General features: G+C 38.8%; 1 protein-coding gene across 2 annotated transcripts in view; it reads left to right on the top strand.

Annotated features, from left to right (window-relative positions):
- LOC146315485 (cGMP-dependent protein kinase 1) overlaps window positions 1–22,885 on the top strand; it is a 113,924-nt gene that overhangs the window by 5,400 nt on the left and 85,639 nt on the right. Inside the window, exons 1-2 of one of the 2 annotated variants that reach the window (XM_084735558.1) lie at window positions 1,536–2,313; window positions 11,330–11,496. In XM_084735558.1, coding sequence (XP_084591684.1) covers window positions 2,009–2,313; window positions 11,330–11,496 — 472 coding nt within the window. In that variant the 5' untranslated portion in view covers window positions 1,536–2,008. Of the gene's footprint in view, window positions 1–1,535; window positions 2,314–11,329; window positions 11,497–22,885 lie in introns of those variants that run through there. The other variant, XM_084735559.1, reaches the window with a different exon arrangement.

Genomic DNA, 22,885 nt, shown 5'->3' with positions numbered 1-22,885 from the left:
TATGAATCAGAGCATCCAGTTTAAGCCACAGTCTGAGACCTGTTGAAAGGTAAATGATATAAATAAATGATATAGCTAAATGGGTGAATGGTTTTGTTCTCATACAAAGAAGATCTAATACAAATTTGTTGTCATCACACAATAAGGCACCTGTAGCAGCATATCAGTTTAATTGCAGTGTGTGTGTGTGTGTGTGTGTGTGTGTGTGTGTGTGTGTGTGTGTGTGTGTGTGTAGTATATGTCAGTACTGTGCTCCTCTGCTGGCAGTGTTCAGCACTCAGGGTCAGTTTAGGGCACAGACCGTCAGAAAAGCTATATCCTCAGTTAGCTCCATTACATACAAACAAAGCAAAACAAAAAACCCCACAAATTTTCACAAATTGGATTAGTATTATGGAGAGGTCTATATTTTATTAGGCTACCATCATGATAAGAAAAGACTGATTAAATGATAAAATTCTCATGATGTGTTATGCACACAAATGTTTTCATAATTAATTTTCATGAAGTAAATTTTAAACTAAGGATGCAGTTTGCACAAGTAACCTAGATGTGAACTATACTGCAAAAGTACATTTGAAAATCATATTGTTGGCTAAGGCTAAAACTCTGACAAGATGAACAGAGTGCATCACTAAGGGACAGCTTGCGAGTGGTTCAGGCCACCCTTCTAAAGGTATACCTTTCAGAAGGTACACCATAGCTAAGGGGACTTTGGGAAGCAGCCTGTAAGCTTAAGAGAGACCTTAACTTACAGCTTATGATGCACTATAGTGCTAAGGAGGCTCTGGGAAACAAAGCCCAGAACCCTTCCACCTTCTAAGGGTGTGAACAAAAACCCTCCCAGGGGGTTCTACTGTGAGTCTTTTTATATTCCAGAGGATTTATCGAGAGCTCATCCACAGGATTCTGCTAAGAATACTTTTATATTCCAGAGGATTTATCTAGAACCCACCCAGGGGGTTCCGCCATGAATCCTTTTATATTCTAAGGGTTTTATCTAGAACCCATCCAGGGGTTTCTACCACAAAGTCTTTTATATTCCAAGGTTTTTATCAAGAACTCACCCAGGGAGTTTGTGAGAACCATTTTATATTATGGTACAAAGCCTCTTTGAAACTTTCAACAAGGATTTCCTGAAGAACTGTTCTTCCAAAGGGGGTTCTTAATGGAACACGTAGTCTAACAAAGAACCCCTGACAAACCTTTTCTTCAAAAAAGTGGCTCTTCAAAAGCAAATCCCTCTCTCAGGAAGAACCCTTTTGGAACCCTTGTTTCTGAGAGTGTACATATGCCAACCAAGGCATCATTTGGATTTAGATGGGTTCCACACCAATAGTTCTGTTGTGTTATTTTAATGTTTGTCCATATAGACAACAATACACTAGCAGAGCCTCCTTGTCCAACACATGATGTTTATTTTTACATTGAGGTTCATTAAGTTTCCATCACCTTCCAGTTCTATTAAGGCTCCTGCTTGTGCTCATCTATTTGTAACTCAGCAGCAGCCTCAGGGCGACTTGCTGAGGTATGATGACACGGTTCTCCGAGCAGTGGCTCTCTCACTGAGTCCATTATTCATGTGAGACGAGCGCAGTTCTCTGTGGAGTGAGTGGCAGGCTGCACTGTGCCACAGATTCCTGTAGGCGCCCTTCTCGCCATGCGCTCTGTTCGGGTCGCAGCCTGACGCACTCGGGGAGGGAGGACGGTCCTCCGCTGTCACAGCGCCGAGGGAGGAGGGAGGAGGGAGAGAAAGAGAAAGAACTTTACGTGACTGTGGTTGAGACGCTCTCACCTTCGCAGCAACAGCCGAACATACCTTCGCTTGAATTCCCAACATCCTCTGGTGACGGAGAGCGGCGAGGATTCCCCCTCAAAGAGAGACAGCGGCTGCATCCTCTGGAGCCGTTCATGCCGGATAAAGTTTACGAGCAGCGTGGCAGAGGAGAGAGGATAAAGACTCGACTGCGCGCCTTTCCGTAAACTTATTGGGAAGTAGTCAACTGAAATGGGCACCTTGCGCGACCTCCAGTACGCGCTCCAGGAGAAGATCGAGGAGCTGCGCCAAAGGGACGCGCTCATCGACGAGCTGGAGCTAGAGCTCGACCAGAAGGACGAGCTCATACAGAGGCTCCAGAACGAGCTGGACAAATACCGCTCCGTGATCAAACCGGCGACCCAGCAGGTCCACAAGCAGAGCGAGCTGCATGAGCAGCAGCGGACGAAGAGGCAGGCGATTTCAGCTGAACCCACCGCCTTCGACATCCAGGATCTGAGCCATGTCACCCTACCTTTCTACCCCAAAAGCCCACAGTAGGTGTCCACATTATGAACGCCTAATATTCACTTTTTTTCTTGCCTTGTTACGCACTGCCTGCTGCGCTCCACCATGAGTTCATTCACCCGTTGTCACCTTTCTGATTCCTGTGCGTAATTTTACGTGTGGCGCAGCAGGTACAGCACCTGTAGCACAAACAGTATAGATGAGGTGGTACTCTCTATCATGCACACACACACACACACACACACACACACACACACACACACACACACACTGGACATAAGGAAAATGTGAGATGGTAATGAGAGAAAGGAAATATCAGTAAACTGTCATCAGTGACAGTTATCAATAAGATAAGCAGATCAGTGATAAAAGGCTGAATATCAATAAGCCTGATTGTAGTCTAACATTAGAGAGAAATGAAATGTCATCCAATGACAGGGAATTACAGGTTTAGAGTCGGTGATGGCAGCAGCAGCTCTGTGTAATGTACCAGTGCCTATTTTATACAAGCTGTGATTCAGTGACAGGCAGTCTTAACAGGCTCTCTCTGCATGTTTACCTTATGATTTGTCTTGAGCCAGTCTCTCTCCCTCTCTCTTCTTCCCAAACTCAAGCAAACACACTTCTTTCCTGGTCTGCAACATGAGGTCTGCTTCTCAAACTGGCACTAAAATAGCTCTGTGTTGTGAAGTAATCCAGCTGTCTGTTGGGTTTGACCTTAAGGGCTGTGCTATTATGAATCGATTAGGGCTGCAACGATTATTTCTATTGTCAATTAATGTGGCGATTATATTTTTTCTTTTTGATGAATCAATTAGTTGTTTGGTCTATAAAAAAGGTGAAAAAGCCCAAGATGATGTCCTCAAACGTTTTGTTTGTCCAAAAATCCAAAGAAATTAAGTTTACTGATACAGAAGACTGAAGAAACAAAACATATTCACATTCGAAATAAGAAAATTTTGACTTTTAATATTGAAAAATTACTCAAACTGATTAATTGGTTATCACAAGGTTATCTATGGTAACACTTTATTTGAAGGGGTGTGCACAAGACTGTTGTGCATGTCATGATACATGTTATGAATATGCAGTTTATTGTATTACAATAATAATTGATTATAATTGCTATTAATTATAAAAGGAGTTTGAATATTTATGACTGTTGCCATTAAGTGTCATTCAGTCAAATTATGTCATTTCTAGATATTTTTTTTAAAATGACAAGTTGACACTAGTCAGCACAAGTCACAAGACACAAGTCAGTAATATCAACTTGAAATGATCAGTTAAAAGAAACTGTTCTATGTTTTAACATGACATTAAACTGTCATATGTGGTTGACTTTGGCACTGGCCGCCATGAGACCATTAATGTTAAGTTGTCATAACAAAGACATCTCAAACAATGTTGTCATTAAAATGATATAATTGATGCAACAACACTTAATAACAACAGTCATTAACATTCATAAAGATTCCTTCAAGTTCAGGACAAGTGTTATGACAGTGTAATGACAGTCTCATGCAAACCCCTTCAAATAAAGTCTTTCTGAATCGATTCGCTTGCCTCCCTGGTGAACAATAAGAACACCTGCGCTCTCCAGGACATTGAAAAATGAAAATACTGAATATATTCAAGATATTTTCAAAACAAAATCCAACTTTAAAATGCAAAGCAGGACCATCAGTTCACTTCATACAAGGAGAATATAGTGTTTAGATTAAATTTTAGTTACTGGTGTATTATCTAATTTTAAATCCATTGCAGCATCATATGAAATGTTTTTATTCTCAGATTTTGTGGTGAGATCTGACGCGTCAGATATGAATTTCATTATTCTGTCGATTCACAGACAAACAAAGCTCCAAGGATTTCATCAAAGTAGATTCAAAAATGAGAGGGATTATTTATCTGAGCAGAAAAGGCCATTAGTCTTTGTTATACCTGTCAGCTCTGTGTGTTGGTGAACACTGAAAGCTTTTCTTTTGTTTCCCCATCGTAAATAAACGCGAGCGCCTAGACACTGGCGTGGAATGGCAGATGAGGAAAACACAATAGAGTGACCATTTTATTATAATAATTGTCATTATCCTGAAGCCTTTACTTTATATGCCAGATCCCATCCAGAGATTTCCCAAAGAGGCTTTTATCAAGACCAAAAACAAGAACTCCAAAATATTAGTTTGTCCTGCCTTTTGACATTTTTCAAAAGCTCCACAGAGAGTTTGATGCCTCGGCCGCTGAAGAGTTTCAGTGCAATCAATGGAGAAAAGGTGGTTTGAGGTTTGACATTGACAGTGTGAGTGACAGCGGTTTTGAATGATTACCTGCTTTCTGATGGTAATCCTCACAGGGAAACTGAAAGAAAATTACATAAGGGAGCTGAAAACTAACTTCTTTTTTCTTATCAAGAGCTTGCTTGAACTTCAACAACAGCCTCAATTTTCAGCTGAGCGTCTGCCACACCTTTTCACACTCTCCATCTTGCAGAAAATTAGAATTTTGTTCAAAATGTCTTAAAAGTGATGATTGAAAACCAGACAGGCCACTGAATGCAAATGACATGAACGTGTTTGGGCACTGCTTTCTTTATTATGATTATTCGGTTTGCATGGACATCTGCGCTCGAGCAACTTGCAAAGGTTTGTGTTTTTCTCTTGATGTAGAACAATTAATTTGAACCCAAGTTGTTTTTGTTTTTGTGTGACTTTCCTATTGTTATTGCTCAATTTAGAATCAAGAGGTTTTCTTTTTTCTCTAAAACATGCAAGGGCTCTCATGGGATGAAAACAACTCCATTACATTTTCATTTAGTTTTGCTTATTGAAGTGTAGCGGCGCTGCCTGTTAGATTTGGCCAAATGTTTATATTTTTCTTTCATTCCCACCCACTTTATCTTCTTTACAAGGCCCATAGAGCGTTCCTTACACATACGCTCTCCATCTCTCTCCCTCAGTCTGCATCTTATTTCCGTTAGCCTCTCCCACTTTTCTGCCACCCCTCTTCTTTTTTCCCCCTAAAAGAGCATATTTTCTCCTTTTAAGGAAGGCTGAACTTGCTTAGGCCCAAACTTCACTAGTGGATGAAAGCAAATATATCATCCTCACAAAGGAGAGGCAGGCAGATGTTTTCGTAAGGGTCTGGTTGGAGGACGTTGCCTCCAGAGGCTCGAGTCGGGGGGTCCCGATCAGAGGATGAAAGGGCCAGAAATCTCTTGGGTGTAAATATAACAGAAACAGGGTCAAGGAGCTAGACTCTGGAAAATAATGAATTTCCAATTTGTTCTTGTAAGTTTAGTTAAATTGATAGTTCAGCTTTTAAAGGGATAGTTCATAGTTCAGTTGATGAGGTACTGAAGCAGAGAGGGGCACCAGCACAGAAGCTTAAGAATGAACTGCTGTGGACAGGGTCCGCAACAAAAGGTATTTTAGCTATGTAAAAATTAAATTTTAAATAAAAAAGTTGTATAGTGTGTGCTATATGCAGCTTTATTTTGCAAGTGGACAGCCTTTTCTGACAGGAAACCACCACCATATGACTCTCTCCAAACCAACCAAACTCCATTGGTGAAATCAGTCATACAATAAAATAAACAAACAGGCAGAAGACCAGTGTTCTGCAAGGTAAAATGACTGATTTCACCTGTGGAGTGGAGTTGAGTTTCCGGTCATAAAGGGCTGTCTGATGGCAAAGTAAAGCAGAAAAGATGTTCTAAATATAGCGCACACTTCAAATGTTACTGATTTTTTTTTTAGGTGGACCCTTTTCTTAAGTGGTTAAAATACATTTTGCTGCCGATCCTGTCCACAGCAGTTCATTGATTAACTCCTGTGCTGGTACTCCTCTTTGCATCTCCAAACTGGATGTGTGCCAACCGTCATCTACTCTGGGTAATACAACGGCTATCAATAAGTACCTCATGTGACTGCACATCAAGTGATCTGAACGATCCCTGTGATTAAACACTGACTTCCCCTATGTCTTCATACCTTTAAGCCTATTTTAACATCACCAACCCAGTAAGGATCATCAAACCTCATCACTTCACACCTTTATTAAGGTTTACTCCCTGAAACTCAATGAGATATATCACCTTAAAATCATCCTCCCCTCCCTGTGCAGTCTCTGCTGAAAAAAAAGAAAAGGAGGGAGGTTTGAGAAGCACAGTGTACGTTTCTGAACATAGATTTAAAAATAGGAGCAGCACCTCCGTCTTCTCTTTTATTCCCAGGAGTAACTTGTACTTGCTCTCAAGGGCAGAATAAAAACTGCCTAATGAGGAACCTTTGGATCATCCTGGTTGTTCTGTTGGAATAGTAAATGCACTATCTGTGCAATCGATTCAAATCAATTAAAATCCTGAGAAATTGGTCTCTTGTAACCACACTGTCTGTCATCTTTCTCATATCTGTAAATTATCTAACAAGGGAAGACTTCCCTAAAATGGATTTCTAAAAGGCATGTCCACAAATGAGTGTGGGGCAATAACAAAGTCATTTGTATGGTGGTATATACATTAAAGGGCCTTTTAAGGCTTTTAAGGGAAAAAGGTAATCATACTTTATTTTACAGTACAGCAATAAGAAGTAAGCAAAGCAGAACTTTGTATTAAATTAGACAAAAACTAGAAATATTATGTTATTTATAAGACTTTATTTAATCCTTTATTAAACCCTTATTAGACTTCATTAGAGGGTAATTGGGGACACATCACAACAGAACAGAAGTGTAAACTAAAGTCAAATCACTTGTCTGCTCCTGAGACACACCTTCTTTGGCTGAGTGGCCAAACCTTCTTTGATCAAATATCATTATCTGCCCACAATATTAAAACAAGTCTGTGCAGTCACACGCAGATAAAATATTCTTCTACCTCTATTATTTTGGCTTTTACTTGGTAAATCTGGTTCACATATTGTTTTTAAAAGGCAAAATAGCAGATGTGTAATTTCACAGTAGTTTACAGTGCAGTTATGTTGTAACAAGCCCCTAATTACCCTCTAATGAAGTCTAATTAAGGGTCTTACACTGGGATAGTGGGACTATTTCCCAAAGGCTGAGATGATGCCCTAAAATGTCTTGTTTTATCCACAACTGAAAAATACTCAGTTTCCTGTCAAAGAGGATTAGAGAAACCAGAAAATATTGACATTTAAGAAGCTGAAATCAGAATGCTTTTCTTAAAAAAAATGCTCAAACCAATTAATGGATTATCAAAATACCTGGTGATTAATTTAATAGTTAATCAATTAATCATCGCAGCTCCAGAATCCATGGTAACACATCATTGCATAAGACCATCACTACAGGAGTTTTTAGGAATGTTTATGACCATTGTCATTAAGTGTCAATTGTCATTTTTTATTACAAAATGTGAAATAATACACTTTAGTTTACAGTATATTTCTTTTGTAATGTGTCCCAAATTATTTTCTAATAAAGTCCAATAATGTTCTAACTGGGGAATAATAATTAACTTTAGTTTACAGAATAGTTCTGTCATATCTCTAATTATCCTCTAATGAAGTCTAAGAAGCATCCAATAAAGGGTCTAACACTGTCTAATAAAGATCATATTTCTAGTTTTTGTCTAATTTGATACAAACTACAGGTGGTTATGTCTTACTAATGTACAGTAAAGTGACTGAAAATGCACTATACAATGATTTCTGACCTGTTACTGAGATTATTACATCAATCCAGAAATTTAACTTAAGAAACATCTTTGACAAATCAAACAGGACGATACTTTGTTCTGTTTGTTCATACTTGAGTGAGTAATCCATGTTTTCCAATAGACTGTGACAGCGAGCTAATGCGGCTAGATTTTTATTTACAAATATCACTGCTGTCGGTGAGTTAAAGCAGAGTTGTCTGGGGATCCGCGGTCCTTGAGACCTTAATCGAAAATTCATCAGACCGTTAAATGCAGAACACACATTACGAGAACCACGTTAGTGATATTTCAGCATGTTTATTTGAGACTCAAACTAAAACTCATTCAGCTGATGGTGCAGAAAGGATGCGCTTGAGTGAGATGCCGGCCAAGGTTGAAGTTTGTGTTTACATGCCAGCTGTGGGAGCCACTTTTAAATGGCAACGCTCTCACAGTTTTGGCAGTTTTCCATCTGAGGGTGCACCACTGGTTTCTTCAAAGATTTGATAATGTGCCTCAAGATGTAATGGAGAAGAATTCAAGTGACCTTAAAAGTTTCAAAACACAAACATGCACATAGAGCTCAGTACATAAATAAAAAAAAAAACCCAAGGCACTGCTGATATTGTATTAGGGCTGACATTGAAGGTTCAGTGCTTGAAGTTGGGTTTGTGTAGTCTTGTTTGTGTAGTTGTGTGGTTTGTGTAGGACGCTGCGGCAGGCTGACAGCAGGGCGGAGAAGACTGTGTGTGGTGGGAGCACTGTTTCTTAAATGCCTTCCAGGTTATTGCTCTTTTAGCTATAAGCTCCTCAGGTGATCAGTTTGTGAAAAGGGCACAGAGCACAAAAAAGCCAAGAGGCAGTTCACCAGTGCCTTCCATCAGGGGATAGAGAGCGCTCTCTGCTCTCTGTCTTTTTTATGAATTAGGGTATAAAAGCTTCACTTCTCAGGAGGGGATCCCTTGTTTGATTAACCTTGATACATATTATTAACCTCATTGGTAACATTTCACAGTGAGGATACATGAATTATCAGAGTTAATGCATGAAAGAGCATGAATTCATTCATAACTCATACATGAATTAATTCAAGAACAATACATGAATTAATGCAGCAACTTAAGTATTTCAATCATCATGATTTCTGAGTTATTAATGATGTCTCATCCAAGTGTTGTAATCATGATAAAAGCGGTAGTGCACACTATGAGCTGTAAACCAAATTATTTTACTGTACTATGATGAATGTGCTGAATGCTTAATATTGGCATTTAATAAATATATAAAATTGGTAAAATGGCTCAAAATGCGAAGTACTGTTGTAGATCATCCTGAACCTTCCAAGACCAATAATGAGAATAAGTCAAGCGTTTGGAGGGACTCAGGTGTTTTTTTTTTCCTCAGGCTAGTTTTTGCTAACCCTCTACTTAGTATTTTCACATCTTGGTGCTTTTGAAGGCTGTAGAAGCACCACTGGAATACATTTGTTCCCTTGATTATGGCTTTTTCCATGACTATTTACTGACCCCCTTGCAGACAGACACACAGCAGCGTTAGCTCCGCTATGTATAACGCAGGTAAACTGCGACTCCCAGAAACTCTTTGTAATGACTATCAAAGCTCAAGCGGACTCTGTCTCCAGTGCTTCTCTGTGTTTCCATTGTTTCTGTACAAGCAGAGTCTGACAGCAGCAGCCCATGGTTGGGTAGCTCTGACTGCTAGCTGTTTAGTGCTATGCATTAACACTGACCTCCTATGTCACGCACTATGTAGCACAAGGTCACGTCGACTACAGTGGCTGCCTTGCTCACCCCCCCTGTGCCCCCCCTCTCAGCACCACTGCCCACTTTTTAAAGTTTTTTTTTCAAAATGATGCAGTGGGTAGAGTCAGGCTCACACCTGGGCTGCAGTTACACTTTAAAAAAACATTACTACTTCATAACTTCATCATGTTTGTGGCCCTTCAAAAAAGTCAACTTTCTGTATATTTAGGCATCATGTCCTTGGAAAAAATACAATGCAAATTACATCATAATCATAATTTTGGACTCAATTATCTCGTATTTACTTTGGAAAAGAAAATTTGTATGTATCATGTATGCATGAGCAAAAAATGGTTAATACATGTGATTTTACAATTATGCCCCATGTGTTAGTCATCGATGTTATAGAAGGACAGATCAGCACTTTATTTACATGATAAAGAAATGATGAAGTAGTGTTAGATAATCATGATTACACAACAGCAACACAAATTCAATAGAAAACATGAGCACTGGTATAACTGGTCCAGTTTTTACCTTGTCCCTGTACCTGCACACTTTCCTGTGAAGAAAACATGAATATCATTAATTCATATAATTAATATCATTATCTCCAAAATCATGAGAATAGTTGTTGCATTAATCAACATATTGCTCTTTCATTAAGTCATCCTGTTAATCCTTGTACTTTCCTGGTAGTTCATGAATGAATTCATGCTTTTTCATGCATGAAGTTATTCATTAATTCATGATAATTCATGGTAATTCATGTACCATTACTTTAAAGTGTTACCACCTCGTCCATCCAGCTGACAGTCTGTCAAAACCAGCCACGCGGCGCTCAGCTGAGCAGCTCAAACTCTGGTGATGACACCCTTCAATGAACAGGTGATCTTGACTCACTGTCGAGAGTCCGGTCAGATTTCTCTCTTGACACCTCTCTGTGTCCGAGATTGGGCTGACGCTCGTTTTGACAGTTTCAGCCCTCAGTGGTCGTCAACACATGGTCTCTTTTTAGGAACAAATATATTTATACATCAATAGCATGTCATGTGTACCCTTTTATCTAAATGATAATTTCACATAATGCCTCCTTTCATAGCATTGTCTAATTTTATTTACCTTTGCTTTTTCTTTGAGTCTGCCTGATGCTCTCTCACCTGCACACTGAGCTATAGCTCGACAATGTCACTTTAACTATGTAGTTAATTACATTTTCTTCCCTCCTTGCATAGTCACTGCAAAAAAATACTTACCTGTGGAATGCCCTAATGACTTTGCAGTCTGAAGGCTATTTGGCTTTCAGAAACACACCCCTGAGAGGAACCAATCTGCTCCCATTAGGCACGGATTTTGCAATTTATTGACTTCTTCCATCATTTGAAGGGAATAAAAAGCCTTCACCTTGACATCTTTGAAATTAGGATATGTTTTTTTTTTAAGTTTGCAGTGTGAGTGAGGTTTTAATTGTGGTAGAAATAAGCAACATGACTGTTGAACTGGACATACTTTTTAGATTTTAGACAATATCTCCACCAAGGTTTTTGTTTGAGGCGTGTGTGTGATACCAGTTTCTCTTTTAATTCATCCCATCACATCTGTTATTAAGAGCTCATTTTATTTCAGGTCCAAGGATCTGATCAAGGAGGCCATCTTGGACAACGACTTCATGAAGAACCTGGAGCTGTCGCAGATCCAAGAGATTGTGGACTGCATGTACCCTGTGGAGTATGGAAAGGACAGCTGCATCATTAAGGAAGGCGATGTGGGCTCGTTGGTGTACGTCATGGAAGGTAAAAACACACATGCAGAAGTAGAACGAGTAGAATAACCCTAAAAAATATATGTAATGACAAAGGTTTAAGTGGATCTGCAGGGTTTTGTCTAGACAGCTTTAACCGCACTGTCATGACAATGAAGGAAAAGAAATAAAAGAGTATTATTGATGAGTTATTGAGGGGCGATGAACTAAAACTAAAACTACAACACTTTGCGGTGCCAAATGATTCACTCATGTCCCACTGATTTTATTTTGTGTGATGCTGTGTGCCTGCTGAGTCCTTTATGTTTCATTCTCTTTTAGCAGCATTGTTTCAGAATGTGGATTGTATTTTCTTATTTATTTTTTTTGTTTCTCTTTTAAAAGAGCGTTGATGATACTGAGTGTGGGAGCTCTGATGACAGGAACAACAGCACAACATCTGTGCTGGCGCTGATGGGATTTGTGAAAAGGACATTTTGGTACATGATTTGTGACAAGCGATACTGCAATAAAATGCTTAGAGAGCCCATTGTCCCTGACAATAGATTTGACCTCAGGGGAAATGGCCTCGGTCAATGCCTCAACAATATAATTGATCATTACACAGTGGTGAACTTTGACATTCAGAGACATAACACAAATTAAACTATAGGAATACTGAACATATAAATGACTGATATTACTCCCTTACTTTTTAAAAAAAATTATAGCCTGCACTTGACTCTGACACACAAGTGCATGGGCTAATAAGGTTTAAAGATGTTTCAAGGTGAAAACACTTTTCTCAAACCAAAGCCACATGACAGAACATTGACAGAGAGAAAGAGAACAAAGAAACTGATGCAATAAGCTTGAATCTTGTTGTTTGCTATATAGACAGTGACATTTAAAGGTTAATATTTTACTAGGAAGACTGCTGGTATTGATTGTTGCTCCTATTGTTTCACCTACTTTGATTATGGGGCGGCGAGACATTTCCTGGATGCCCCATTCGGTCAAACATTAAGTTAAGAACAGATATGTGGGACTGAAATAACAAGACAATATTTTTAATAAAGTTGCAAAGACTTTTTGTAGTGTAATTCTATAAAAATATACTCTGCACTTACCTCTCTTCAGACAGAAGCAGGTAGGATTCGTCACATCTGAAAGGACTCTGTAGACAGGCAGCGTCTCTGTTTGGACGCCAGGAGAAATGTTATGGCTGCTCTCTGTCTTCATCTGGTCTGTAGTGAGTCACGGGGTCTGAATTCAAAAATCTCCTGTGGCGCATCAAAGAAACGTGACTTTAAAGGTTATCGTATTAGAGATGACTCAGTCATATTGACCAGTGCACCAGCAAGGGTCTTTCACTGTGTTTTGTCCGCTATAATTGAAATGAATAGTGCTGTCTTAGAGAAATGGAAAAGAGTAATTATACTGAGTATCAACAAAAGTACAGATGTCTAGATTAATACAAGTGCTAGAGTGACTCAACATTTTGTACGGGTTACCAGAAAATTCTGTACTCCCGTACTACAAATACTTAACAAACTAATAACATTCTCATCAGCCTCAGCTGGACAACTTTTTCGTACACATGTTCTGGCTTATCTTGACTCTGTTTGACTCAGGACATCAGCCCAGCATGGCAAGGATTTGAATCTCCAGTTCAACAGGGCTGTACACACACGAATGTGTGTGTTTTTAACTGAAGATGAGCAGCTTAAATGCTTTTATTATGAAGCAGCAAAATCAGGAAATGTAGAGTTTTCATCAGTAGTTACTTCACCTGACTCCTATAAGCTGAAACCAAACATGAAACAGTAAAATAAAACAGATACCTGAAAGTACAAACAGCGACACAGAAGACAAACAAAAATATAAACCACATAGATTCAGTTAGAAGCTACAAAAGAACTAAGAGCTGAACACACACACCATCTCTGGTGTGACTTGGCACAGCTTGACGTGTTAAAAATGGTGATAGAAATGCAAATCAGTGTGACACAGTTTGACTCGGCATGGCCAAAAGTGCCAATGTGAAAAGCCTCATTTGTGTTTCGTGCTGATAAGATAAGGTTGGCATACTAACACACCTAACGAAGTTGGCGAACATGCATCAGAAACATCAATTCATCCACGATGCAAAGTTTTAGTGGTGAGTCCACACAAGTGTTCAGAACTGTCAAAATGACAAGATAACTTCGTGTTCACTTAACATAAACACTAATTCTTTGTGAGACTGAATGTTGCAGTGTTATGCTGAGCACCAAAATAATTTGTTTTCTTAGTATCAAACTGCAAGATCCTTTTTTTTACCAGCTTATTCTTTTCTTGTACACACAATTTAGTAAAATTAGTCAAAGCAATGTTTACTTTTAGAGTGCAGGCACAGTTTTTTAGCAGACTTCCCAGCATGTGGGAGTTGTGTGAGAGCTAAAACTCTCCTGACACCATTCTTTTTTATGGCTTCAAGAAAACATATATGGAAACTTTGTGTGTGTCTCTAAAACAGTTTAAGATAAATCATGATTGCGGTCATAGTCATGGTTGTTTTCACAATAATGAAAATGGCAATGATGATGAGGGTTAGTATTGAATTCAGTCCCCATCCAATTGTACTTAAAATTTAATAAATTCACAGGGAACATTTTTTGCATATTGTCTTTGTACCAATGTTGGAACAAAAAAGCTCTTTTTTGTGTGAAAGAGAGGTAGGTAAAAGAAAATCACAGTTGTTGTTGGTTCAAATTAAAATCTTATGATTAGTGCACATGTTTTCTCAAATTCAATTAACTCCAGCAGCTTCACAAATCTCAAATAAGACTTGTGCAATTATTGTTTTTGGTTGAACCAGACCAAAATTATTTACAATGCATATTAAAAGTGTTGTGTGCAAACCGTTTCCAGTTAACTTTTCAGGTCCAGAAATTCGTGCCTGAACCCAAAAAGACCTGAAAATGTACTACCCTGAACCATCTGTTTTTTGAAAGCTGGGACCTGGACCCATGCAGAACCAACAAATGTTAAATCCAACACACCCGGAGGAGACAAGTTGTTATTTAAAAGTTGTCAAACAAACTGTATCTTACTTAATGTGGCGTTAGCAGCCTTCTCCCCTGTGCCTGGTCATGGTCATATAATCCATCCTCCTTGGGAAGAAAGCTGATAAAATACATCCAGGTTTTCACTGTCTTGCTGATTGAAACAACGAGACTAATTAGCTTCTTTTTTCACCTTTTAAGTCACAGTGACAGATGACAAACACATTTAGAATCAACTATGAGGTTTTGTTGCATCAAGCATAAAACTTTGACTGTTTGACCTTTTGAACTATGATAACATTCATTCATCGTTGGCTGCTGATGTTAACATTACTCATTATTTATCATCTGTCCTTGGGTTTCGGTGGACCCAAGCAGTTCTGTACATGTAAGTACTCAGACACACAGTCACACAACAAAAAAACAAGAAAAACAAGCAAAAACAAGTACATTGGTACTATATATAGTAACTTAGTCACAGGGACATTCTACTGCAAATGTAAGTACATTTTGCTGATAATGCCCACATACTTTTACTCTAAATACATTTTTACATTGTGGTATTGGTACTTTTACTTTAGCAAAGGATCTGTGTGCTTCTTCCATCACTGTTCACGCCCCTGTTGGACTTGTTTCCCTTATCTGTTGACTGCAGAGTTAAATCAGACATGCAAAGAGTCTAACATGTAACTGTCATCATGCAAATGAAATGCAAAACACAACTGTGGCCTGTACAACACTGACTTTGAATTTGGGGAAGTATCGGATGGTGTAACAAAGTCAGGTATTGTATCTTAAATTCACTGTCAACCAAGAAAAGAAACTAGAAACCACATCATCAATTGCCACACCTCCATGTTCTGTTGGAGAGTTAAGGAGGAACACAGGTGCAGTTTTCACAGAAAGTGCGAACCTCCAGATGCTGAGCTGATGGTCTAAAAATCTGTCATCTTTTACTGAACAATGGTCACCCATTCTGTAGAGGAAAAGTAGATCTGAATCTCTCCTGGTGATGGAGGCGGCGAAACGTCGATTGTGCCAGAGGTGACTCGTCATGCTAGGTCACAAATGAGCGAGTGTCACACTGACATGATGAATAGGTTCCTCTTGAGCTCCACAGAAAAGAGAGGAACAAATGATACCAATCTGTAAGAGAAATAATTGTTGAGGGGCTTTGTGATTTCCTTTCTGACAGTGATAGAGGAAAGAGCTGGTGCGTAATTGGAAATAGGGCTTCAATTCAACGGTGGTCATATGCCACTAATAACAAATGTGTGTTAATTATTTCACATTTTCAAATCCTTAGGGTAGGCTTAACATATTTATCTTCACTGAACATCACCAGCTCTTCGCAACTCCACTTGGTCTCCCTTTTTCTTTTTCTTTTTTTCTCTCTCACGTCCCTGTGTGTCCCCTGCCTGCAGTTTTCACCCTCACCGTGCCTGGCCTTCACTCGCTTTGCATAAAAAAAAAAATGTTAAAAGCATTAGCCAAAGGGGTGACGACTTTGTGGCAAGGTCTGTGAAAACCCATCGCAGTCTCTGACTTTTTAATCTATGCTGACAGGACGTCTGACTGTGCCGCGCCATGTCAAACACACACTGTACATCATTTTCCTAGCAAATGAAGTGTTCGCTGTTCAGGCAGTGGAGTAATTTCTTATTGAGACTTGGCAGGCTAATCATTAACGTTTCGCCATGGGGCTGACACTGTTTATCAAGCGTCATGTAACCATATGAGACACAATTAAACTACACCAATGCAAAAAATATGATAATGTATTACATCACTGCTCTCACTTCAAATATAACGTTTTTATCATAATATATTTGCTGTTAGTAGCAGACCAGACTGATCAGAGAATACCGCAGCCTCCCTGTTTAAACAACCTCAGAGTAGTTGGCTTTTGTTGCACCTGATGGTTAAAGATCAGACAAAACAGAAGGCATCCTGGCACTGGCTCGCTGCGATGATTAGGCTGCCTGCTTGGCCGAAGCTGCCGTAATGAATGTTTGTTGTATTTTGCTCGCATCCGCTGGGCTGTAACTCACACTGGCCCTCTTTAAAACACTGATTGCAAATGAGACAAAGCCCTCACGTTTCCATGGAGATGAGAGAGGATTTCTGATTGGCCGTGTCATCCGCGAAGACCTGTACAGGTGGCTAATGATGATAATAACTAGTATAATCACATCCAATTACTATCAAGTACTTCCTCGACAGTAAAACCCTCATGATTTCCTTCGTAGTCATCATTCAAGTTAATCTAATGAAACCGCGTATGCTAATACAAACAGTTTCGGTGCTGCCTGTCCTCTAGAAACATGTAGTAGGAGTGTTGACAATGTTACTTAAAGCATAATGTGATTCAAGCAGTCTGAGAGAAAACTAGACTTCGGCTCCTCCTCTGTTTTCAGACTTTAGAAAATCTAGCCTGGAGACACAGGTTGGCAAGACAGTTTATTATTGTCTCATTCCCAAAACGTCAACAGTCAACCATCTTTCTCCAGAAACACTTAGTGCTCCTTTAAAGATGTGGTAGAGCTGGATCCTTTGAGAACAGAGACTTGATGATTTGTTTGGATAGCAGAAACACTTAATATTAAAGTGCAAACCTATGAAGATCACATACTTTCATTACCTCAAATGTTTCCAACAACGTTCAAACCAAGGGAAATCTGTAATTTATTCCAACTAACGGCTTGTGTCCTGTTTGCCATCACTAGCTAGTTGCTAGTTGCTGTAACTTATTGTAAAACACTATGTTGAATATGTCAGAGAACGAGGAAGGAAGTCAGCGAACATGAGTAAACATAACTTAAATAAAACTTAAACATTATCTCATCCATGAGCATGATTTCTGCCTGAGTCACGACAGATAGATTTTCATCAGCTATGGCAGTGAAGGTAACATCTCCCATGATCCCATTCTACTTCACGACATCATTAAACTTTTGTTACTGTTTTAATGTGAGATGAACCACACAGCAGCAGAATTTTTGTGCGTTAAGGATTGCACATGACTTATAGGAAGTGATTGACCCACAAAATCAGCTTTAGGTGTCAGATTTAAAAATTGTTTAATTATGTTTAAAGGACCAGTGTGTAAGGTTTATAGAACACTGCAAATCTCAAATGCAAAATCTCACCAAGTACATTTTGTAAGTAATTTTTAAGTTAATTCTTTTTAGACACTGCATCTTGAATGTCTTTATTTATTAACTTTGGCAGCGTTAACATATTTCACATATTCACAGGTCATGTTTTGTCCCACCAAGAGGAAACTAACAAATATCCCCATTTCAAACTAAAGACTTTGGGGCATTTTGATTATCATAATCGTTGCAGATAACTTTTCTGTTGATCGGCAAATTCATTGTTTGACTTTTTGTTTCAGCTCTAGTTGTTTATATATAATACTTGACATGGTTTTGTTTAATGGTTTGTTGGTGTTAAGGATAAAAATCTTCTGCGTCTGCACACGGTTTTGATAAGAAAGCTGAAGCTGAGCAGGTGTGTTCTGTTTGACAGCTTCATCATGATAACAGGATGTTTTAGGGATCTCTCCTGACTATTTCCTGTTGCTAACTTTGGATTTACATCCACTTAAGATTCCTCCTTTGCATCCTGGCATCCTCCATCCTGTATGAGAGACAAGTCCTCTCGAAGAAAAAAAAAATGAGCCAGGAGGATGGATGCATACGTGATATTGATTCTGAATTATGTATTTCTTCTCAATTTGCTATCTTTTAGGGAGTCTGTCCTCACTCTGCTGTATATTTTATCAGTTTTACTAAGCGTACAGACAGGGCAGACAGAAGAGTGAGGAGAAAGAGTGGGTGATGTTACAGTGTGAGTCAGCTCCGAACCCCAAGCGCTCACAGTGCATTGACAGTTTCTTTGACAGGCAACCCTCTCAATGCAGCCATTGATGCACTGTAGAGCGTTTTATCCAGGTGGAGATATTCAGGGGATTTGAGAATACACCCAGGATTTGACGTTTTCTCAACACAAATTGGATAGAGTTCCAATTATTTTATTTGACCTGCCGTTATAGGAAAGCAAATATAATATTCTGACAGATTTCATCTCCAAGAAGACTTGAAGCTTGGAGTGAGGCTTAAATGGCATCTTTTAATGTCTGAATGACAGAAAGCAACAATGTGCTGTTTTGAGGCTCGTGCTGAACTGCTCCTCCGGTTCTTTTCCTTTTCCTGCTGCGTTTTCTGAGACAAACCTTTGAATAACAATGAATAGTTTGAAATGTTTGCCCACTCTGGCTCGATACTTCTCTGTATAAGGGGGGTATCTGAGGGTTTTTGTGACTCCTTATGATATGACACTCAAGATGTTTGGTAAACATGATTGTGTCTGAGAACATCAAACACTGTTTGCATGTATCTCTAATCAAATATAAACAACACGGGGAAATGAGAGGTACAGGTGTCTGTTTACATATAATTTCATGGCATATTTTAGCCTGTGATAATCCCCTTTAGCATCTCCCAGCACCTTATCACCCTGCTGTCACCTTGTACTCTACCTCACTTATTAAATCCTGACAGGAAAACTGATCTCCAGAGCTCAACATTTTCATACTTACCAGTATAAATTATACTACTAGTATAAATCATTTCCTAAATAATCTGTAAAAGACAAAACAAAACTACATGTATGAGCAAGTTAAATGTAAGGTTTATTGCCACTGTTATGAAATACCATTGTTTACTTCAATTTAAGGCCATTTTGTCAGTAAAACTAAACATCCAAAGTGAAAATATTGGTGCACTCTTCTACATGAAAACGTATATTGTCAGTTCTAAATGATAAATAACGATGATAACTGGTTGACTTACCCTGTAAAAAAAAGTCGAGAAAACTGGCAATAGTTTCAGAAAACTGTTGAGAAAGTTGAGAAAACTCAGAATACTTTAAAGGCAACTGGCTTCACTAAAAGTTTAAGTTTTAAATCAGAATGAAGACAAGTATAAACTTAAATTTTTATGTTTAGAAATAAACTAAAGCAACTTTTGCCAACCTATATTTGTTTGTTGAAATGATTTACTTTTCTACTTTATGTCAACTTGAAAAAAACCCCAAAAGTCTTGAAAATTGTTCACAGTGAGCTGTGAACCTGATTCATCTTTATTTGGGTGCTTGAAAATATTAAATTGTTAACCATTATTCACTTTCACTTTAATGAGTTTACTCGTCAATTTTTTAAAGATTCTACTTTTCTTAACAGAAGAAAAGTAAATTATCTCAACAAAAGTTTACTGTTTGCAAAACTGTTTTAAAAGGGTTTATTTCAAGACTTAAAAGTTTGAGTTTGATTCAAACTCAAAATTTTTGTGAAGACAGTTGCTTTGAAAAGTATGAAGGACACTGGTCAATATATGTTTATTAGTGAAAAAAGTCGTCTTTAATGATATTAATCACTGCAATTGTCCTGCAGCTGATTCTGACAAAAGGCTATTTCCAGGTAGAATTCCCAATTTCTATGCTAAGAGTTATTTAGACCCCTGTAGTGTTATTATTGTGGCCTGTTTTATAGTGCATGCCTATGTCTTTTTAATGAATAGATAACTGCTGTCCTGTCTCACTCATCTTACACTCTGTTGTCACAATGAATCTAGGCAACTTCAGGTAAACTGGACTGATGATTGTTGACGTTTCACAGGTCGTCTTTTGTCCAAATATTGGTGGAGTGGGAAAATTATTTATTGACAATGTTTCCTATACATTATTCAGCCAATATATTTATTTTTCAAGGCCTCTTGTCAGTAAATATGAATTTAAGACCTTTGAAGTCTTTATAAGTACGTGTAGCCACCCTACAAGGTGAATAAATGTCTTTGTCTGGGATTCTGACAGCAGTTACGGTTTAAAGGACTCATCCTCTCGCTGTGCTATAGGCTGGAGTCCCACTGTGCTCACTGGCCAATGAGGCAGTGCACAGGGAGACGGGCTCCTCTCTCATCTTGAGCAAAGCGCTGAGATGTAATCAAGAAGGGCACCTGAGTGTGACTCTGTGTCAGAGGTTTAAAAGGTACACGATACATAAAGCAAATTAGAAGCACAGTCTAGTCTTACTGCTGCGTCTGTTACTGCTACACCTATACAGCCACTGCAGCCACCGCTGCTAATAAATTATCAGCTGATCTTTGTTATTATCATGATATATTTGCATATTAATAAGCCGATATGAGAATAGAGAATGCATTGGGCTACAGAAGCGTGAGTGCACAAACCCACTGCACTGCATTGTTGCCTGGCAACTTAACTAATGCAGCTCAGCAAAGTAAAATGTTGAGCCTCACAGATTTTGGCTTGATTGGCCCCAGAGAATACAGCATGTAGCCAACATTCGATACAACAACTGCAGCATGTTGTGTCTTGACAGCACAGTACAGATTTTAAGTTAATAACAAACCTTAACCCACTGCTGAGACTCAGACCTGCCTGCTGCTAAAAATGCATCTCAGGGAACTCAATTTCAGCTCCTCGGGACTCAAATCGAATGCAGGATCGACTGTCTCTGTGTGTATGTGTACTCACTTATGTAACATGGCATGCAATACCACTATTACCACGGGATTGAGTGCTGGCCGTCTTCAAGGCCACCAGCTCTCATGATGACTAATGAGGCTCCTGGTGGATGTTTATTAACGTGTCATCTGTGGGAAGAGGTGAGGGGTCTGTAATTGGAATGACATTTAAACACTCTCCCTAGTTATCTCTCTCTCTCTCTCACACACACACACACTTGTCAATAGTAACTGTCAGGATCAGGTGTTAGTCCTGTATGTGTCTACTTAAATGTGGTCACAGTGAAGTCCCCAAAATCTCTGCTTGCACAATGTGGTGTGATGTCTATACATTTAACAAGCTGGAAGTCTGTTTACTTATTGTCAGTGTAATAGTAACGTTATCTTTCCAGAGAGACTCAGTGATTCTAGCTACTTAACTTTTCACAGCTTAGTTTGTTAATAATATTTACCATTTGTTCTGTATATAGTGTCGTTGAGCATTTTGAAATCACATCTGTGTCTTAGATAACTGTTAGTGACGTTTGTTAGCTAGCTAGCAGTGTCAAATTTGTTCAGATTCAACAGAAACAACATAAAACTCACCAAAAATGTTTTTGTTTGTCTTTTCACTGCTCCAGCAATCACCAACTCTAGTTTAGGTGAAATAAACCCTTATGTAAACCCTCTAACACAGTGAATTAAAGGTTTATTTCGGACAACTCTGAGTCTGTGATTGTTGGAGCTGTGAAAAGTCAAGACATTTTTGACCTACAGCTGGTAAAATGGGCTGCAATATAACGTTAATCATTATGGGCACTCTCAAAGTACGCCCACTGAAAGTGCTTGTTTTACCACCGACAGGCTCAGATTGTTGTAAGTGTCTCAAAGCATTATGGGGAGGGTCACCTTGAAAAAGTGAAATATGTGTTGTCTAGCTAGAAACAGTAACTTAACATTGTAAAACACACATACAAGCTTGACAGAAACAAAATAACACACTGAAAACAATTTGGCTCATCTTTCCACTGCTTCAACAGTCTGCTAACTCTTGTTTGTTTTGAATAAACCCTTAATTCACTGTGTTAGATGTGAAAATATTCTGGCTCTATGCACCATTTCTCCCCACTGCTTCTCTGAAGTCTGACCTCCCCTTCGCCCAATGAAGGTGACATTAGCCTTGACAGGTGGTAAACAGATGTTCAGCTTCTAAGACGGATATACAGCAGACTAGAGCTGCAGTGATTCATGGTTTCAGCGATTAGTTTGGTTGTTTGGTCCTCCGTGACAGTAAACCAAATATCTTTGGGTCGTGGACAAAACAAGACATTTTAGGGTGCCATATTGGGCTTTTGGGAAACAGTGATCAACATTTTTGGACTCTTTATGGACCAAACAAGTAATTGATCAATCAAGGAAACGATTGAAAAATTAATGGATAAAGAAAGTAATTGTTAGTTGCAGCATTGTGCAACTACAGAACAGAAGGAAGAGCAGAAAAACTACACTGACAGAGTTTAATGTTATGAAATAAAATGTTGTGTAATGACATTTTTCAATGCTGCTGCTGCTTCAAATGTCACAGATATATATATATATGTGTCAATGTACTTACCCTTTAGAAAGTATACACACCTACATTCTGTGTGTGTGTGAAATTGTTTCGATTCACTTGACTTGAAGCACCCGGCATGAAAAATCGATTATTGCAAAAGAGCCAGCAGAAAATATTTTTTGCTTTCTGGCATCTTGTGATTTGATTTTTAATTCAAAACTGAGATCGTAACAGATGCAGAGCATCTATACATCAGCACCACACCAGAAATGGATTTTTTATTCATGAACATCAGTAAAGAGAGAGGAAAAT

Source organism: Lutjanus erythropterus, chromosome 14 (genome assembly GCF_056507025.1).
Source record: "Lutjanus erythropterus isolate fLutEry1 chromosome 14, fLutEry1.hap2, whole genome shotgun sequence".
NCBI lineage: Eukaryota > Metazoa > Chordata > Actinopteri > Lutjaniformes > Lutjanidae > Lutjanus > Lutjanus erythropterus.
This window is presented reverse-complemented; position numbering and strand designations above follow the sequence as displayed.